Source organism: Ranitomeya variabilis, chromosome 6 (assembly GCF_051348905.1).
Source record: "Ranitomeya variabilis isolate aRanVar5 chromosome 6, aRanVar5.hap1, whole genome shotgun sequence".
In the NCBI taxonomy this organism is placed as follows: domain Eukaryota; kingdom Metazoa; phylum Chordata; class Amphibia; order Anura; family Dendrobatidae; genus Ranitomeya; species Ranitomeya variabilis.
The window spans coordinates 410,811,470-410,832,355 of record NC_135237.1 but is presented as its reverse complement, the minus strand read 5'-3'; the positions used below and the strand labels follow the sequence as shown (position 1 = coordinate 410,832,355).

The 20,886-nt window shown below is 41.2% G+C and overlaps 1 protein-coding gene across 4 annotated transcripts in view; it reads left to right on the top strand.

Moving 5' to 3' along the window:
- ARHGAP28 (Rho GTPase activating protein 28) overlaps positions 1–14,257 on the top strand; it is a 271,890-nt gene extending 257,633 nt beyond the window's left edge. For 2 of the 4 annotated variants that reach the window (XM_077270232.1, XM_077270229.1), the window contains exons 14-15: positions 1,925–1,983; positions 11,646–14,257. In XM_077270232.1, coding sequence (XP_077126347.1) covers positions 1,925–1,983; positions 11,646–11,737 — 151 coding nt within the window. In that variant the 3' untranslated portion in view covers positions 11,738–14,257. The remainder of the gene's footprint in view (positions 1–1,924; positions 1,984–11,645) is intronic. The other 2 variants (XM_077270230.1, XM_077270231.1) reach the window with 1 other exon arrangement.
- The last annotated feature ends 6,629 nt before the right edge of the window (positions 14,258–20,886 follow it).

Below are 20,886 nucleotides of genomic sequence, written 5' to 3'. Positions count from 1 at the left end.
ACAAATCACCAGTCTGGATCTGCCCACTCTTTCATTGCATAAAATGGGCAGTCACGGACTGGGAGGTCTATGGCCACCCTACATAAATATACCAGGAGGTTTATTCAGCAGTTACCACAGACATTCACTTCAAGCATGGAGCGAAGGGAAACAGTTCTACACAAGAACTGGATGAATTAGAGCAAAGGAAAGGGCAAAAGTATTAACTTTAAAGAATAACTAAACGTTCACTTTTTTTTTTACATTTTTGTACATCATGGAAAGGTATGAAACTCTGCTAATTATTTTATTAGGCAATTTCCCTTCATTCCTGTAATAAAATTGCTTGTAAGTGGCTTCCAATCCTTTGTTTCTCCTAAGTCCATTTGCCTGCATTTATCTATATTGATTTGGGAACATATGCATTTGGAGTACCGATAATGGCAGTGAAAGAGTCGGCACCTGTCACCTCTTCTGAGTGTTGTCATCCAAGTGCAGTCTGGTTTACGCTGACCGAAACAATGGAGAAGATGAGAAATAAAGTTCTCCATCTTCTCCACATCTGTGATGCGATGACACTCAGATCACACTCTGACAGAGTTTGAGCCGAGTGTCATTAGTATAATCTGCCCGATTCTCTCATATAAGAGAACATATGCTAATGTGAGCGAGCCCTTATGAGAACAATCTACTGCTGTAGCTTATCTGCAGAGATAATGAGACTCGGGTGCTGATCTGAGACTTTCACTGCAATCATCTGTACTCCAAATGAGCATATTCTTATATCATAACAGCTGAAGGCAGGTCAGATAGATGGGTGACAAGCAGGGGCCTGAAAGCCACTTACATACCTGTACATTTTTTAGTGTGTTCTTTTTTTACAGGCATGAAGATAAATCTCTTAATAATGTGATTTACAAAGCTTCATAACTTTCTATGGACAAAGTTATATACTGTATATAAATAGATAGATAATTATTAGTGATGAGCGAATATACTCGTTACTCGAGATTTCTCGAGCATTCTCGGGGGTCTTCTGAGTATTTTTTAGTGCTCGCAGATTTAGTTTTTCTTGCCGCAGCTGAATGATTTACATCTGTTAGCCAGCATAAGTACATGTGGGGGTTGCCTGGTTGCTAGGGAATCCCCACATGTAATCAAGCTGGCTAAGAGATGTAAATCATTCAGCTGCGGCAAGAAAAACAAAATCTGCGAGCACTAAAAAATACTCCGAAGACCCCCGAGAATGCTCGAGAAATCTCGAGTAACGAGTATATTCGCTCATCACTAATAATTATTAATTATATATAATTTGTATATTATGTTTAGCTACTCTTTAAGGACTGTTAACAAAGGGACTGGCAGCATCCATGGTGACTGGTGTTGCACAACTATATTTATTTTTGGGGTCCTGTTTTGTTATTTGTGCTAAGTTTTAATTGTTTCTAGATAAGTGTCATACCTTACCTAGTTCATGCACCACAATGTAGAAGGCCAACAATATTGACTGGCAGACTGACATCTTATATAGATATACATCATTGGCTGACCAAATTACATTGGCATTGCAGTTGGTGATGTTATATTTGGTAGTTTACTACTAAAGACTAATTTAGTATTTTGTCTATTTGCCTGTAAACTCGGTGCAGAGATTGTTGGTGACATCTGGCTTTCTCTTTTTATTTAATTAACTGAGAATCTTTCTTGAAAGCCATATTCATTATAGTAATATTAAGGGAACCAACAATTTTTATGCCAGAATGTCTGGTTAGAAATCTGGAACTAATTAGTAGTACTCTCCAGAGAATACATCATAGACATGCCAGCAACAACAGCTGGGGCCAAGAATTTGCAAACAATAGGCAGTTTTACATATTTAGAATGAAAGAAAAACTACATAAAGATGTTTCAAATCAAAAGCTTAAAATGGTGTTTTATTTTTCAGCCATGGCACTTCTGATAAATCACTCAACCAAAGTTTATATGAAATTGGAGGAAACATAGGTAAGAATGATTTCCTGCTAATTTTATAGAGTATGATTCCATAGCTTGGTTGACGGAGCCATAATTATTGTCTACAATGTAAGAGTCCAGGCTAAATGCTGTTACCCTAAAAGGTACAGTACTTAGGGTACCGTCACACAGTGCCATTTTCATCGCTACGACGGCACGATTCGTGATATTCTAGCGATATCGTTACGATATCGTAGTGTCTGACACACTACTGCGATCCGGAACCCCGCTGAGAATCGTACGTCGTAGCAGATCGTTTGAAACTTTCTTTCGTCGTCTAGTGTCCCGCTGTGGCGGCATGATTGCATCGTGTGACACAGGTTGTATACGATGTGCGCACAGTAACCAACGGCTTCTACATCGCAAATACGTCATGAAATTATCGCTCCAGCGCCGTGTATTGCAGCGGGTGACCGCAGTCTACGACGCTGGAGCGATAATCTTACGACGCTGCAACGTCACGAATCGTGCCGTCGTAGCGATGAAAATGGCACTGTGTGACGGTACCTTAAGTCCCAACCATTGTGTTGCATATCTTACAATGTCATTTATACTGTCCTATGGCAGCTATAGTTTATGGGAACCTGACCAGTCCCCCTGCCCTCCAACCCACCATTTGTATATTTCTTACTAAATACCCTGCCTAATCAGCCCTTTATCGTGTTTGACACCTAAACGCAATGGCTTATTCACTTTCAGACATGCGCATTCACATGGGCGAAGAAAGTTGTGCGCATGCTCAAGATTTGCAGATAGCTGACCATGATGTCGCCTCTTGCAAATCATGTTATCCCACCCACAGGGGCCTGATAACATGCTGAGTGGGAGGACTAGTCCGGGGAAGCCAACGCCCAACATCCACTAGTCAAAAGGCTAATTTACATTAAAAAAAGTCTTTATAAACTCAATTTTTTTAAACAAATGTTTAGGTGTCAAACACAATAAAGGGCTGGTTAGGCAAGGTATTTAGCAAGAAATATACAAATGCTGATGGGTTGAGAGGGCATGGGGGATATGTCAGGTTCCCTTTAATGAGAACCTCTGCTGTGCTAAATTTTACAGTTAGATTAAAGGAGTGGACCAGTCTTCTGATAAATGTGTGCACTCCATGTGATGGGCAAACTACTAAATCCTCACCCTTTGCGCACTCAACGTTGTCAGGATTGTTGGCGAGATCGAGCTGTCATGTGACTGAAAGTATGCGATTGAAGTACAACTGAATTGAGAGAGGCCGAGCATGTCTAGTCGTTATGTTGCTGGAAGTATGCAAATGTCATACTTGGGGCCACACGACCGACCACTCCCGTCAGCAATACCAGAGGATAATAGAAAAAATTGAGAGTCTGTCTCAACAGGACTGGATTTTCCTTTTCTTTTTCAAAAGAAATTATAGTGCATACTAAAGAAAAATGTACATGGTTGACATGACCCAGTCGACGCTTTTCAACTACACTGTAGGACTGCTTAGTGCAGTCGAAACGTGTCTACTGGGTCATGTCGACCATGTACATTTTTCTTTTGTATGCACTATAATTTCTTTTGAAAAATAAAAAGAAAAGAAAAATCCAGTTCTGTTGAGCTGGACTCCAATTTTATCTATTATCCTTGATGTGAGGCCAGGGCGAGGCCGGTGTCTGAGCCCCAGGTGGATGAGCATAGATCAACTAGGTGAGCTGAAATTAAGTTTTTATAATACCAGAGAATCCTGACAGCGTGCCATGCACACACAGTAAGAATTCAAAAGTTTGCAGTCACTTAGAGTGACTGCAGACTTTTATTAGAAGACCAGGTAATCCATCCAGTGTTTTAGGGTTGTGTAAATGTCCTCCTAAGGTGCTTCCAGGGTAAGCTGCTTGGAGCTTTTCTCAGCACTGACATTGAATTATTACAAAAAAAGTACCATTTTTCTTTTTCAACTTGACTCTGTACAGCCATTATGCTAGTTTCAGTAGTAAAATCATCTTGACAAGTTCCCTTTATGGAAAAATAAGTAGTATGTGCATAACAGGTGAAAAATAACTGCTGGGAGGTGCAGTCATTTTGACTGTGAAGTTAGATACTACTATACTGCTACTAATCAGTACATGCACTTCACTCAAACAGCAGCGGCCATTGGCTGCTCCTTGTTCACTATGTCGTCACTGTGATCGGCACTTTATCAGGCCTGGAAATTGAATATGGTTGACCACTGGATATAATGTAACCTGAGGTCTTTGTAACTTAAAACAATTTTAATTATACTAGAACATCATTCTGAGTTCCTCTAATGTTCTGTCCAGGTCTTTAAACTTATTTTTCCATCTGATGCCTTTTTTCCTGTTTTGCGGCTTAATAATAGCCATGATTTTGGATTTTAACCAAACAAACCACAGTGAGCAACATTTTCCAATGCTGGGAGCATCTGTAAATCAGAGATGATAAATGATTCTGTAATTACCAGGTTCATTGTGAAATCTTTGGTGAGGCTTAATGCAATATCAGCACTACTTACTGCGTCTGCCAATTGATTCATCAGACTAAACGATTTCTAGTGTAGAGAGGTTAGATTAACATATCCGTTCTCTCTAATAACAAATAGACATCTACTAAAAAATTATCAATGCATAAATAAAGGCATAAATATTCTGAAATAACCTAAAAGGGCCAGACAAACTAATAGATGCGTCAATTATATTTTGTCAAAACAAAAGAGAAATCAATTTCTGTACAAAGATAACACTATACAATAGGGAGTATGCGGTTCCCCTTACTCTTATGCACAATAGCATGAAAAAAATGTACTCACTGAGAGAAAATATGTAGGTTGTGGTTACCCCGCTGCTGGTGGCGGATGGGGGCCCAAAGTTGCTTTTACTTGATATGAAGGGTAAAGTGCTTGGGATATTCAAGTTACCGTTCTGTTGACATGCTCCAATGCTGGAGATCATTGGCCATGTATTATATAGTAGAGCGAAAGGCTAAACATACAAAAGAAGCACTGTGAACCATGTAACCATTTACTTTATCTATTAAATACTTTATTCCTTACATTTATGTCATATTCTTTTATAGATCACATGGGAAATAGGCAAGTGGCTCCATGTGATTTGAATAGGAGGTGGATGTGTAGTATCCGTCCGTGACCACTATCATAAGGCCGGGGTCACACTAAACGTATGGAAAATCGGTCCGAGTCTCCCTGCTGAGAGTCGAACAAAGGTTCTCCATATGGTCATCCGTGTGTAATGCGTTTGCAATGCGATGATGAGATTTTCTTGCACCTACAGTACAGGCAGAAAGTTTGGACACACCTTTTCATTTAAAGATTTTTCTGTATTTTCATGACTATGAAAATTGTAAATTCACAGTGAAGGCATCAAAACTATGAATTAACACATGTGGATTTATAAACTTAACAAAAAAGTGTGAAACAACTGAAAATATGTCTTATATTCTAGGTTCTTCAAAGTAGCCACCTTTTGCTTTGATGACTGCTTTGCACACTCTTGGCGTTCTCTTGATGAGCTTCAAGAGGTAGTCACCGGAAATGGTCTTCCAACAATCTTGAAGGAGTTTCCAGAGATGCTTAGCACTTGTTGGCCCTTTTGCCTCTGCGGTCCAGCTCACCCCAAACCATCTCGATTGGGTTCAGGTCTGGTGACTGTGGAGGCCAGGTCATCTGGCATAGCACCCCATCACTCTCCTTCTTGGTCAAATAGCCCTTACACAGCCCGGAGATGTGTTTGGGGTCATTGTCCTGTTGAAAAATAAATGATAGTCCAACTAAATGCAAACCGAATGGAATAGCATGCCGCTGCAAGATGCTGTGGTAGCCATGCTGGTTCAGTATGCCTTCAATTTTGAATAAATCCCCAACAGTGTCACCAGCAAAGCACCCCCACACCATCACACCTCCTCCTCCATGCTTCACGGTGGGAACCTGGCATGTAGATTTCATCCGTTCATCTTTTCTGCGTCGCACAAAGACACGGTGGATGGAACTAAAGATCTCAAATTTCGACTCATCAGACCAAAGCACAGATTTCCACTGGTCTAATGTCCATTCCTTGTGTTCTTTAGCCCAAACAAGTCTCTTCTGCTTGTTGCCAATTTTTTGGACTGACTGACCTTAATTTCTTAAAGTAATGAAGGCCACTCGTTTTTCTTTACTTAGCTGCTTTTTTCTTGCCATAATACAAATTCTAACAGTCTATTCAGTAGGACTATCAGCTGTGTATCCACCAGACATCTGCTCAACACAACTGATGGTCCCAACCCTATTTATAAGGCAAGAAATCTCACTTATTAAACCTGACAGGGCACACCTGTGAAGTGAAAACCATTTCCGGTGACTACCTCTTGAAGCTCATCAAGAGAGTGCCAAGACTGTGCAACGCAGTCATCAAAGCAAAAGGTGGCTACTTTGAAGAACCTAGAATATTAGACATATTTTCAGTTGTTTCACATTTTTTGTTAAGTTTATAATTCCATGTGTTAATTCATTGTTTTGATGCCTTCAGTGTGAATTTACAATTTTCATAGTTATGAAAATACAGAAAAATCTTTAATTGAGAAGGTGTGTCCAAACTTTTGGTCTGTACTGTATGTATCCGTATGACATCCGTATGGTTTTACATTTCTCACTGCTTTTCCCCATTTAATTTTAGGGCTCAATGGGCTGAAAAGAGTAGAATGTGTGTGTATTTCTTGCAAGTCACACTGGTGGTCCGTGTGGCGTCCGAATTTTTCTTGCACCCATAGACTTGCATTGGCGAGACTCGGACAATATACGTGTACAATCGCAGCATGCTGCGATTTTACTGGCACGCTGAATACGCCTGAGAAAAAAAACAGTGATGGGAGCAGCCCCATAGATTAATACTGGGCCGAGTGCTGTGCAATGTTTTCTCGCATAGCACTCGTCCGCATTCTATGCTATTGTGACCCCAGCCTAAGACCGAGCAGCTCCACAATTGATCAGATCCGGCCACCACCATTGACAATGAAAACGATGATTGGTCAGGGTCTGACACCCGGCACCCCCATGTTAGGGCTGGCGGAACGCACCAAGTAAATAGTGAGATGATATTTGGTGCGTTCGCAGCCCAGGGTCCACCGTGCAGGAGAGAACCTACTGCTGGCAAATGGCGGCCCTATATGGTGGTAGAAGCGAACTCTGTTACTTCACAGAGTCGCCTATAAAGAAAGCACTGTGTCCTGTTTAGCTCACAGGAGTACGCAGCAACTGCCGAGCAGATAGCAGTTTGTGGTCATGCAGTCAAAGAGGCAATCATACAATCTCCTCACCGGAGGAGCCGGTATTCTAGTGGCTTATTTCAGCCGGGGCCCTGAATGCACACACACACACAATCTCCTCACCGGAGGTGCCGGTATTCTAGTGGCTTATTTCAGCCGGGGCCCTGAATACACACATGAATGACCACACTGGCGCAAAACTCATGACATGAATTGATACTAGCGCATGGCCGTGCAGTCAACTGCACCTTTTATAGCTGCAGCAAGTACAGGACCTTCCCAGAAGGACCAATGGGAGGCTGCCACAGAAGTTGAGCACCTTCAGGACCTTCCTAGAGGACCAATGGGGTTTGCTTCAGTATCTAAGCATGTGACCCTTGATCTCCAACGAGAGATCTTACCCTGGGCATGCTCAGAAGGGGAAATGCAGGACTTAGTCCCAAAGACATCTGCTCACCGCTGCCCAGTACTGGCTACAATGGCAAAAGCTGGAAAGGCAGCAGTAACCCTTTGCACAGAGTCAGACTGAGTGAGATGCTGGGTCCGATGTCTCCGCTGAGCAGGCTCCACTGCGGCAGGAGAAGAATGGGAGACCGCAGTGGAGATGGCCCGAGATTCCCCCTTTGCAGAGGCGGGAACTCGACCCCTAACACCCCATCAATCAGACATTGATGACCCATCCTATGGAAAGGTCATCAATAATAAAGTAGTGGAAAACCTCTTTAGTATATATATATATATATATATATATATATATATATATATATATACTGCTCAGAACAATAAGGGGAACACTAAAATCCCACATCCTAGATATCACTGAATGAAATATTCCAGTTGTAAATCTTTATTCATTACATAAAGTATCATTTCTCCTTGCGCAGAGTGACATGTTAAGCATGTTGAGATGAGACTTAATGCCGCAATGCTCCTCTGGGAAATATGCAAATTGTATTTTCAGAGAGGAAGAATATTAGAACTCTAGTGCCACCTATTGGAAGTAGCAATCCTAACGGTCAATGCCGGCCCTTTAACGAGCCTTATCACATGACTTAGGATAAGAGCCAAACCAGATCTCAATTTGCAGACACTGTGTTTCGGGGTACTGCCCCTCGTCAGTACAAAGTGGAGATCTGGTTTGGCTGAGAGAGAGGTGTCTGACCGGGATCCAAGAAGTATTGTTTCTCCTTGCAGAGAGTGACATGTTAAGCATGTCGAGATGAGGAGACTTAAAGCCGCAATGCTCCTCTGGGAAATATGTAAATTGTCTCTTCAGATGATCATGTTATAAGGCTCGTTAAAGGGTCGGCATTGACTGTTAGGATTGCTACTTCCAATAGGTGGCACTAGAGTTCTAGTCCTCTTCCTCTCTGAAGAGAGAATTTGCATATTCATTACTTAGTAGAATGTGTTTCGAACAATAAAACCTAAAAATTATCAACGTAAATCACAACTAATATCCCACGGAGGTCTGGATTTGAAATGATGCTCAAAATCAAAGTGGAAAATTAAGTTACAGGCTGATCCAACTTCAGTGAAAATGCCTCAAGACAATGAATTGATGATCAGTAGTGTGTGTGGCCTCCAGGTGCCTGTATGACCTCCCTACAATGCCTGGGCATGCTCCTGATGAGGCAGCAGATGATCTCCTGAGGGATTTCCTCCCAGACCTGGCCTAAAGCAACCGCCAACTCCTGGACAGTCTGTGGTGCAACGTGACGTTGGTGAATGGTGCGAGACATGATGTCCTAGATGTGTTCAACGGATTCAGGTCTGGGAAAGGGGCGGGCCAGTCCATAGCTACAATGCCTTCATCTTGCAGGAACTGCTGACACACTCCAGCCACATGAGGTCTGGCATTGTCCTGAATTAGGAGGAACCCAGGGCCAACCGCACCAGCATATGGTCTCACAAAGGGTCTGAGGATCTCATCTAGGTACCTAATGGCAGTCAGGTTATCTCTGGTGAGCACATGGAAGGCTGTGTGGCCCTCCAAAGAAATGCCACCCCACTCCATTACTGACCCACTGCCAAACTGGTCATGCTGAAGGATGTTGCAGGCAGCAGATTGCTCTCCATGGTGTCTCCAGACTCTGTCACGTCTGTCACATGTGCTCAGTGTGAACCTGCTTTCATCTGTGAAGAGCACAGGGCACCAGTGGCGAATATGCCAATCCTGGTGTTCTGTGGCAAATGCCAAGCGTCCTGAATGGTGTTGGGGCACAACCCCTATCTGTGGATGTCGGGCACTCAGACCATCCTCATGGAGTCAGTTTCTGTTTGTGCAGACACATGCACATTTGTGGTCTGCTGTAGGTCATTTTGCAGGACTCTGGCAGTGCTCCTTTTGTTCCTCCTTGCACAAAGGCTGAGGTAGCAGTCCTGATGCTGGGTTGTTGCCCTCCTACAGCCCCCTCCATATCTCCTGGTGTACTGGCCTGTCTCCTGGTAGCACCTCCAGCCTCTGGACACTACGCTAACAGAAACAGTAAACCCTTCTTGCCACAGCTCGCATTGAAGTGCCATCTTGGATGAGCTGCACTACCTGAGCCACTTGTGTGGGTTGTAGAGCCCGTCTCATGCTACCATGAGTGTTAAAGCACAACCAACATTCAAAAGTGACCAAAACATTAGCTAGAAAGCATTGGCACTGAGATGTGGTCTGTGGTCCCCACCTGCAGAACCACTCCTTTATTGAGTGTGTCTTGATAATTGCCAATAATTTCCATCTGTTGTCTTTTCCATTTGCACAACAGCATCTGAAATTGATTGTCAAACAGTGTTGCTTCCTAAGTGAACAGTTTGATTTCACAGAAGTTTGATTTACTTTGAGTTATATTCTGTTGTTTAAGTGTTCCCTTTTTTTTTGAGCCGTGTATATATATTTAAATTTATACAAAAGAGGTTTTCCACTACATTATCATTGATGAGTAGTGATGAACGAGCATACTCGCTCATCCCTATTGATGACCTATCCATGGGATGGGTCATCAATGTCTGACAGGTCGGGGTCTGACACCCGGCACTCGCAGCTATCAGCTGTTTTTGTTGTCGACAGTGGTGCCAGCCTGAAATGCTCAATTGCGGAGCTGCTCCGTCTTATGATAGTGGTCGGGTACTACAAATCTGCCTCGTATTCAAATCAATAGCAGGTGGATGCGTAGTACCCAGCCATGGCTACTATCAGAAGACCAAGCATTTCCACAATTAACCAGTTCCGTCTGCCAGCACCGATAACAGCTGATCGGCGGAGGTGCCAGGTGCCAGACCCTGACCAATCAGACAATAATGACTTATCTTAAGGATAGGTCATCATCAGTGATAAAGTACTGGACAACTTCTTTACGCTTGTATTTTAGGAAGTAGCACTCCAAGATATGAAAAAAAAAAAATTAAGAGAGTAAATAGAAAATGCAGCTATACAGTTACATTTTAGACAAGATTGTTACATTCATAGAACAAATTAGCTATGCTAACAATCATATAAATAGTGTGAATATGCATTAACAAGATTTTTGCCAAAAATGTAAAATTGTGAGGGCAATGTTCACTGTTTGGTAAATATGTCACACTTTATAGGGAACCTGTCAGCTGATTCATGCTACCCAAACCACAGGTGGCATTAATCAGAGCTTCGCTGCACCATTGTAACCACAGGTATATTTTTCTCTGAAATGCTCTGTTGTTTCAGAGGATATATTCTTTAAAGATCCAACAAGGGACCAAAGCCTGAGATGAAAATAGTCTTCTACTTCCCCAGCTGGCTTCTCCACACACTGCTCTAGATGACTGACCGGTCTCACTCATGTGTGCACATAGGGAAAGACATATCAATCACTAGAGCGCTTCATAGAAAAAAATATCTGGCTGCATTTGTACAGCAAGGCTCTGATTTAAGCTGATCAAAAAAGTATATTATACACAACGGGGAAGGAAAATCATCAGCTCATCGGAGTAGGAAGAATTCCAACTAAGGTGCAGTGCACAGATCGCTCCAGGCCGGTTCCGAGGTGGAATACGCAGGAAAAAATAGATGATCCAGTAGCCACTGTGTTAGAAAAACTTTTTTTAAAATTTTACACTTAATGGGTTCAAAATTGGTATGCAGACAAAAACATGAGAATAAACATTAGAGCATTGGGTCTACGTGTTTCGAACAAAAGCTCTTAATCATCATCAAGAACTTTTTTCTAACAAAGCAGCTACTGGATCATCTATTTTTTCTGATTCACGCTACCTGTGGTTTGGTATCCAGTGACGGGTTCCCTTAATTCTTTTATCACAATTGGTTTGTATATAAATGTGAAACATTTTATGATTTTGTTTTCTGTAATTGTTGCAGAATTGTGGCCACTACTGTGGTCTATTGCCATCAGTATTATTCCATCTGACACTTCTTCCATGACTCTTTTCTCTAGGAGAACACTGCTTAGACCCTGATACCTATATGCTGGATGTATATCATGTAAACCCTCATGCAGAATGGATATTAAAGCCCAAGAACAGCTGAGAACAATGGATGTGCAGCAAATCCGTCACCTTCAAGTCGCACTGATGGAATGCATGGGACTGAGGGCAGTGTGGCTGCTATGGACTATTACTGACGTTGCTTGAGATGATGGACTCTGAAGACATGGGTACTTTGGAACGACAACACTACATCTGTGGAGAAAACCTGTGGACCGTGAATGAGCATATTATTTTTGCTCTTGGTGGAATATAATTTATACAAAGTTTTTTTTTTCTATTTTATAGGTAAAACACTACCAGAGAGCTGAGAATGTGCCAGATCCTAGGCCGTTATTGATTGTTCTTTCTACAAGTATTATTGCTTACACGTAATGTTGGCCGTTTTACTGCTGGATGGATATTGAACCCTTTCATTGGTGGCATTGTTGCCTCCAGAAGCTCTGTGAAGCGTGACGTGAATGCTTTACTCAGCATCTCAAAAGAAACCTTGACCGTAGCTGTTGTTTGTCCTTTTGTATAGGAACCACTAAGCTTGTACAGTTACATTTTTATATCTATTTGTAGATAATCTGTAATGGTTTTTGTATTTTTTTAAAACATTTCCTCTGTGCGCATATTTAACATTTGTAAACCATCTGTCATTACTTCAGTATTCACTTTTTATAATATGTTCTTTACAGACACAATAATGGGTGCCTCTTCCATAGGCCGTGAGTGTTTCTGCCAGGGGATATGTCGTACATTATCCAGGCATTTTGCCAACTGGCATGTATGTTTTAGACTTTAGTGTTGAAATGATTCTGGCGTGACTTGTTTATTTTGATTGTGGAAAGCTCTATTATTGCAGGTTTCTATGAAAATGAGTTCACATGTATAAGCATAACTTATATAAACTCAGTGTTCAATAGAAAAGTGCTGCATTTTGTTATAATACACAGAGAATCACTTATTTCTCGAGGGGACCATTCTAGAAACGCACATGGGTCAATTTTCTTACAGTTCACATGGTAAAAGGGATTCAAAAGACTTGTCCAGGCCTAACACTGATAACCAATATGTAGGGTAGGTCATCGATATCAGATCCGATGGCGTCCAAAACCCAACAGCTGTTAGAGAAGGTGTGATATCCAGGAGCAGCCACCAAACAATGTCACCCCATTCTGTCTCCGTACATTGTTTATATTAAAGGGTATCTGTCAGCAGTTTTTTGCTATTTAATCTGAGAGCAGCATAATGTAATCGCAGAAAGCCTGATTCCAGTGATGTGTCACTTCTTAGGTTGTGTGCTAAAGTTTCAATACAATCAGTATTTTATCAGCAGGAGATTATCACTGCTTGACTAGGTCTCACTTGCAAGCCAGTCCAGCTGATCTGTATAACCCCGCCCCCACCACTGATTAGCAATTTGCCGACAATGCACAGTGTACACAGTAAGATGTCAATCAGTGGTTATACACAGCTCAACATTCTGACCTAAGCAGAATTCTGTCAGAACTTCACCAAGGAGTGCTGTAAGTGATACATCTCTGGAATCAGGCTTTGTGCCCCTACATTATGCTGTTCTCAGATTCCATAACAAAAACCTGCTGACATATTCCCTTTAAGCCACCGCTGGGGCCTATAATAGTTCATCAGTGGCGGTGCCAGGTGTTGGACTTCCACCAATCTGATATTGATGACCCATCCAACATATGAGTCATCAGTATGTTAGTCCCAGACTACGAAAATATGATCCACTGAGATGTCTAAAAACATGTAAGAAAATCACATTGATGAAATATGGGATGTTCTTCTCTGGGACAATAGACCAACAATGAAAACTGAAATAAGTTTGTCACTAAGATCTTTAAGACTTCTGTTACTGGAAATCTGATTTCACTTTCTAACCAAAGGTTGGTTTATATTCATTAAATGTGGTTAAAATGTTATGTAAGCTCATTGTGGAATTGCAGGTCATCCCATTTTAGGGTTCATCCACATGGGAAGCAATCTGCACTCGGCTGAAGATTTTCTGCAAAAGCTGCATAAGTTATATGTAGATTTAAAACCCGTACTGTGGGTTAGTTTCCGTGCTTCTACCATGAGTTTTTAGAGAGTATCTTTTGTGAAAGATTGTCCCTCTCTTTTTTTATTTTAATATGTTATTGTTAAAAAAAGAAACCAAATTCTAAATATAAATAATTAAAAAATCAATAAGGAAAAGGTTAATAATACATTTTCACTGCAATTAGAACTCAGACCAGTGTGAAAATGATAAATAGTGACGCTACAGAAGGAAGAAATCTTCTAATAAAGTAGCACTATAAACCCAGGAGCAGAGCGCTTCCGGTCTCTTCGCCTGCGCATGCACATTAGAAGCATACGTGGTGTAGAGGGATCAGTGAGAAGCCACAAGTTGGTGGGACACTTCTTTTGAAAATGAGGTACATAAAATAAAGATTTTTTGATAAATACTGACTTTGTTAGTCAGTATCTATTTAAAATTAGTGAACACAAACATATACTGTAGTTATATTATTTTTTTCTTTTTTAAAAAACTTGATATTTGGTAGTATATAGTGAAATCTCATCCACATAGCTAATACTGTCATACACTGAGGATTTTCCACCTGTAAATCCTGCACAGAACATCAACAGCATATCCACTTTTTGTGAACAAATAGCAAAAAAACTAACTCTAATTTTTCTCTCATTCGAATCCTACATAAGTGACATAGGTATGCTTACCAACAGCTTCGCATATCCAGGGGTAGATGTAGGTTTTAAAGTATACTCCCTGGAGAGAGATAAAGATATATATACAGTATATATATATATATATATATATATATATATATATATATACTGCTCAAAAAAAGAAAGGGAACACTAAAATCCCACATCCTAGATATCGTTGAATGAAATATTCCAGTTGTAAACCTTTATTCATTACATAGTGGAATGTGTTAAGAACAATAAAACCTAAAAGTGATCAACATAAATCACAACACAATATCCCAAGGAGGCCTAGAGTTGGAATGATGCTCAAAATCAAAGTGGAAAATGAAGTTACAGGCTGATCCGCTTTTACTTTTGGTGCCCTGTAAATAAAATAGCCTTTTCAATTTTACCAAAATCTCTTTATTAATAGAACTGGGGGAAAATTCACCACTAATGTTTTTCAAGTTTTCTAATTCTATTGGTATTTGCAAAGTTAAAGATAATAACTGTAACATAGAGAGTAGTTTGGGTGGACTAGGGAGATTGTTTTCCACAAATTATTTCTATATGTTTGGAGATAAGGACTATAAATCACACTAGAGTCGATTCACAGGACCTCCGTCCAGCGGCCACGTCAGTACTCCATTATAGTCAGATCATAGCACTGTAAACTGCCGTCTACCTGTAGGTATATTGGGCACGTTTACTGATCAGTAGGCCCACAAGGTCCCAATGTACATCATGACATAGTTATGACGTTGCAGGTGCCTGGTAATAATTCAAGGTGCTGGCATGTGGTAGGGGTTTACAGCGCTGTAGTCATGGCTCCTGGACCAGGGGCCTGCAAATCAATTTCCTCAAATCTTAGATTATAAAGCACAATATGTTTCCTACTGTACAGGGACAATAATGGACTCAAGGCCAAAGGGAAAGGTGTTTTTACGTTTTCAATAAAAGTCTGTCAGGTGCTTGTTCACCTGACAACTATTCTTCCCGATACCATCATATATATGCAGGCTCAAGTAGCCTAAGTGTGTCATTATCAGACATATCTGGTGGTGGCTTATCCCCACTGAAAACAATGGATAGGGCAAAATATAATTCAATATGCCTAATTCTTATCTATCCATAAACATGTAACAGTCCAGCAGAAATCAGTGTGTAAGGGTACCGTTACACAAAACGATTTACCATCGATCACGACCAGCGATACGACCTGGCTGTGATCGTTGGTAAGTCGTTGCGTGGTCGCTGGAGAGCTGTCACACAGACAGCTCTCCAGCGACCAACGATGCCGAAGTCCCCGGGTAACCAGGGTAAACATCGGGTTACTAAGCGCAGGGCCACGCTTAGTAACCTGATGTTTACCCTGGTTACCATCGTAAATGTAAAAAAAACCAAACAGTACATACTCACATTCCGGTGTCCGTCAGGTCCCTAGCCGTCTGCTTCCCGCACTGACTGAGTGTCGGCCGTAAAGTGAAAGCAGACCACAGTGGTGACGTCACCGCTGTGCTCTGCTTTTACTTTCCCGCCGGCAGTCAGTCAGTGCGGGAAGCAGACGGCTAGGGACCTGACGGACACCGGAATGTGAGTATGTACGGTTTTTTTTTTTTTTACATTTACGATGGTAACCAGGGTAAACATCGGGTTACTAAGCGTGGCCCTGCGCTTAGTAACCCGATGTTTACCCTGGTTACAAGCGAACGCATCGCTGGATCGGTGTCACACACACCGATCCAGCGATGACAGCGGGAGATCCAGCGACAAAATAAAGTTCCAAACGATCTGCTACGACGTACGATTCTCAGCGGGGTCCCTGATCGCTGCTGCGTGTCAGACACAGCGATATCGTATGGATATCGCTGGAACATCACGGATCGTACCGTCGTAGCGACAAAAGTGTCGCAGAAGCAAGGAAGAGGACATCATCGCATGAAGATGGGAGGCTCCAGACCCAGACCTGCGATGCCTATCGGACCCAAACCGAACCGGACCGCCCCTGGGTGAGTATAATCTAACTTGTTTTTCTTATCTTTCAGGTTACATTAGGGGCTTATCTACAGCATTATAGAATGCTGAAGATAAGCCCCTAATGGTGGTGGCCGCCTTATTTACAAAAAATGAGGTGAGGTGACTGATTCCCTTTAAATCCACATTCGAGAAGATTTTTAACCCTTCAGGTGCTTCACAGGAATTAAAGCAATGTGGAACAAAAAAAACTGAATTTTTGCTTTTTCCCACAAAAATGTTGCTTTAGCCCCAAATTTTGCATTTTCCCAAGGGTAACAGGATACAATGGACCATACAATTTGTTGTGCAATTTCTCCTGATTACGCAAATACCCCATGTGTTATTGAAACCCTTGAGCACCTTGAACCCGCAGATGCTTCACAAAATTTTGTAAGGTTTAGCAACGTGAAAATAAAAAATCACATTTTTCCACCCAAAAATGTTACTTTAGCCCCCCAATTTTTTATTTTCACAAGTGTAACTAGAGAAAATGGACCCCAACATTTGTGCAATTTCTCTTGAGTGCGCCGATACCCAATATCTGGTGGAAAACTACTGTTTGGGTGCACGGCAGTGCTTGGAAGTGAAGGAGCACCATTTGGCTTTTGAGTGCAAAATTGGCTGGAATAGATAGCAGATGCAATGTCGCATTTGCAGAGCCCCTGATGTGCATAAACAGTGGAAACCCCCCAACAAATGACCCCATTTTAGAAACTACAACACTAAAGCAACTGTCGCACACACCGATCCAGCGATGACAGCGGGTGATCCAGCGACGAAAGAAAGTTTCAAACGATCTGCTACGACGTACGGTTCTCAGCGGGGTCCCTGATCGCAGTAGCGTGTCAGACACAGCGAGATCGTATGTATATCGCTGGAACGTCACGGATCGTGCCGTCGTAGCGACCAAAGTGCCACTGTGAGACGGTACCCTTAGGACATGTTACCATTAGTGATCTAAGGATTGTTTTTACTGAAATCCATGTAATCTGTGCTTCGTGATACCACTGAACAGCCTTTGATGTCCCAATTTTAATGAACATTCCTTCTCGCTTTCAATACTACAGATCATAGAAGAGAAGCTTAACTTACTGTAGAGAAGCTATCTTTCTTTGAAAAGATAGGGAAGCCATACTGTCTGTATCATAATCACCTCTCTAAAGCTAAGGAAAATGCTCAGAAGATGTGATTTATCTTTGTAGGTCATAGATAAGAAAGTGTTTTGAATTTGTAGCATTTTATTGTTGGATTAATATGTATTTTTGCTCAGCAGTGATTCTGCCTTGTTCAGCTCTTATGTATATAATGTAATATACTTTGTATTGGGTTTTTTACTAAATAGCACTTAATATGTGATGATTGTAGCTTCTATTTTTACTATGCTAAGCACTATCAAGTAAATGAGGCTACAGTGATATAAAGGAAGTACAAGATCTCAGCACAGTACCCAGTGTAGTCGTACTATGTGCGCAACTCGGCGCAGGCTGCAGACTTTTCCGTTAAAAACATAGAAGTCTATCAAAATCCTTGGTCTGGTTATATTATGGTGATTTTTATGTTTCTATGGAACATTAGACAGCAATGGTTTAGCTATTACTGTATTTTTTTTATAAGTGAGCTGAGTTTGGGAAACCAATAAAACACAATTCAGATTGAACCAACCCGAGTAATAAGATGGGGTGGAGATAATTGTAAACTGGTTCCTATACTGCATAAAGGGGTGGTTATTGCATCCACATGCTCCGCTCTTGAGAAAGAAGTTGTTGAAGCTCATGGCCCATGCTGCCTGTCCGTTAGGTAAACTGTTTGTACCTGTAAATCTACATCTGAGAGTTCTTAGTGAACATCATGATTTGGTCTTGACCGGACATCCCGGTAATAAAGCCACAACAGATCTTCTTGCTCAGTGTTTTTGGTGGTCAGCAGATAGATCAGGATGTCCAGAAGTATGTAGTGTCTATGCGCATTCTAAAGCCTATCATACTCGTCTGTCTCAGAAAAAAAAGGGGAAGAAAATCCAGCGTGAAACTTGGATAAAAGTTCAATTTATTTAGACAAATCCATTCAAATCCTTGTTTCATAGTGGTACAGCAAATGATGGGGTACATGATACGACCAATGCGTTTTGACCTGTTAAGGTCTTAATCATACCTATTATCATTACCCCTTCATGATCCAGCCTATTTTGACCTTAATGACCTGGCCATTTTTTTGCAATTCTGACCAGTGTCCCTTTATGAGGTAATAACTGAAGAATGCTTCAACGGATCCTAGCGATTCTGAGAGTGTTTTTTCGTGACATATTGGGCTTCATGTTAGTAGCAAATTTAGGTCGATAATTTTTGTGTTTACTTGTGAAAAAGACAGAAATTTGGCGAAAGTTTTGAAAATTTCACAATTTTCAAATTTTGAATTTTTATTCTGTTAAACCAGAGAGTTATGTGACACAAAATAGTTAATAAATAACATTTCCCACATGTCTACTTTACATCAGCACAATTTTGGAAACAAAATTTTTTTTTGATATGAAGTTATAAGGGTTAAAATTTGACCAGCGATTTCTCAATTTTACAACAAAATTTACAAAACCATTTTTTTTTAGGGACCACCTCACATTTGAAGTCAGGTTGAGGGGTCTATATGGCTGAAAATACCCAAAAGAGACACCATTCTAAAAACTGCACCCCTCAAGGTGCTCAAAACCACATTCAAGAAGTTTATTAACCCTTTAGTTGTTTCACAGCAGCAGAAGCAACATGGAAGGAAAATATGAACATTTAACTTTTTAGTCACAAAAATGATCTTTTAGCAACAATATTTTTATTTTCCCAAGGGTAAAAGGAGAAACTGGACCCCGAAAGTTGTTGTGCAATTTGTCCTGAGTACGCTGATACCCATATGTGGGGGGGAACCACTGTGCACGACAGGGCTCGGAAGGGAAGGAGTGCCATTTGACTTTTTGAATGAAAAATTGGCTCCAATCTTTAGCGGATACCATGTCGCGTTTGGAGAGCCCTGTGTGCCTAAAGATTGGAGCTCCCCCACAAGTGACCCCATTTTGGAAACTAGACCCACTAAGGAACTTATCTAGCTGCATAGTGAGCACTTTGAACCCCCAGGTGCTTCACAAATTGATCTGTAAAAATGAAAAAGTACTTTTTTTTCACAAAAAAATTATTTTAGCCTCAATTTCTTCATTTTCACATGGGAAACAGGATAAAATAGATCCTTAAATTTGTTGGGCAATTTCTCCTGAGTACACCGATACCTCACATGTGGGGTAAACCACTGTTTCAGCACACGGCAAGGCTCGGAAGGGAAGGAGCGCTATTTGACTTTTTGAATGAAAAATTAGCTCCAATCGTTAGCGGAGACCATGTTGCGTTTGGAGAGCCCCTGTGTGCCTAAACATTGGAGCTCACCCACCAGTGACTCCACTTTGGAAACTAGACCCCCCAAGGAACTTATCTAGATGCATAATGAGCACTTTCCACACCCAGTGCTTCGCAAATTGATTGGTAAAAATGAAAAATTAATTTTTTTCACAAAAAAATTATTTCAGCCTCAATTTTTTTCATTTTCACATGGGCTACTGGATAAAATGGATCATAAAATTTGTTGGGCAATTTCTCCTGAATACACCGATACCTCATATGTGGGGGTAACCACTGTTTGGGCGCACAGCAGGACTCGGAAGGGAAGGAGAGCTATTTGTATTTTGAATGAAAAATTAGCTCCAATCAATAGCGGACACCATGTCGCATTTAGAGAGCCCCTGTGTGCCTAAACATTGGAGCTCCCCCACAAGTGACTCCATTTTAGAAACTAGACCCCTCAAGGAACTTATCTAGATGTATAGTGAGCACTTTGAACCCCCAGGTGCTTCACAAATTATTCTGTAAAAAAGAAAAAGTACTTTTCTTTCACAAAAAATTTCTTTTAGCCTCAATTTTTTTCATTTTCACATGGGCTACAGGATAATATGGATCATAAAATTTGTTGGGCAATTTCTTCTGAGTACACTGATGCCTCATATGTGTGGGTAAATTACTGTTTGGGCGCACGGCAGGGCTCGGAAGGGAAGGACTTTTTGAATGAATAATTAGCTCCAATCGTTAGCGGACACCATGTCGTGTTTGGAGAGCCCGTGTGCCTAAACATTGGAGCTCCCCCACAAGTGACCCCATTTTGGAAACTAGACCTCCCAATGAACTAAACTAGATGTGCGGTGAGCACTTTGAACCCCCAAGTGCTTCACAGAAGTTTATAACGCAGAACCATGAAAATAAAAAAATAATTTTTTTCCTCAAAAATTATTTTTTAGCCCGCAATTTTTTATTTTCACAAGGGTAAAAGGTCAAATTGGACCCCAAAAGTTGTTGTCCAGGTTGTCCTGAGTACGCTGTTACCCTATATCTGGGGGGAACCACTGTTTGGGAACACGTTGGGGCTCAGAAGGGAAGTAGTGATGTTTTG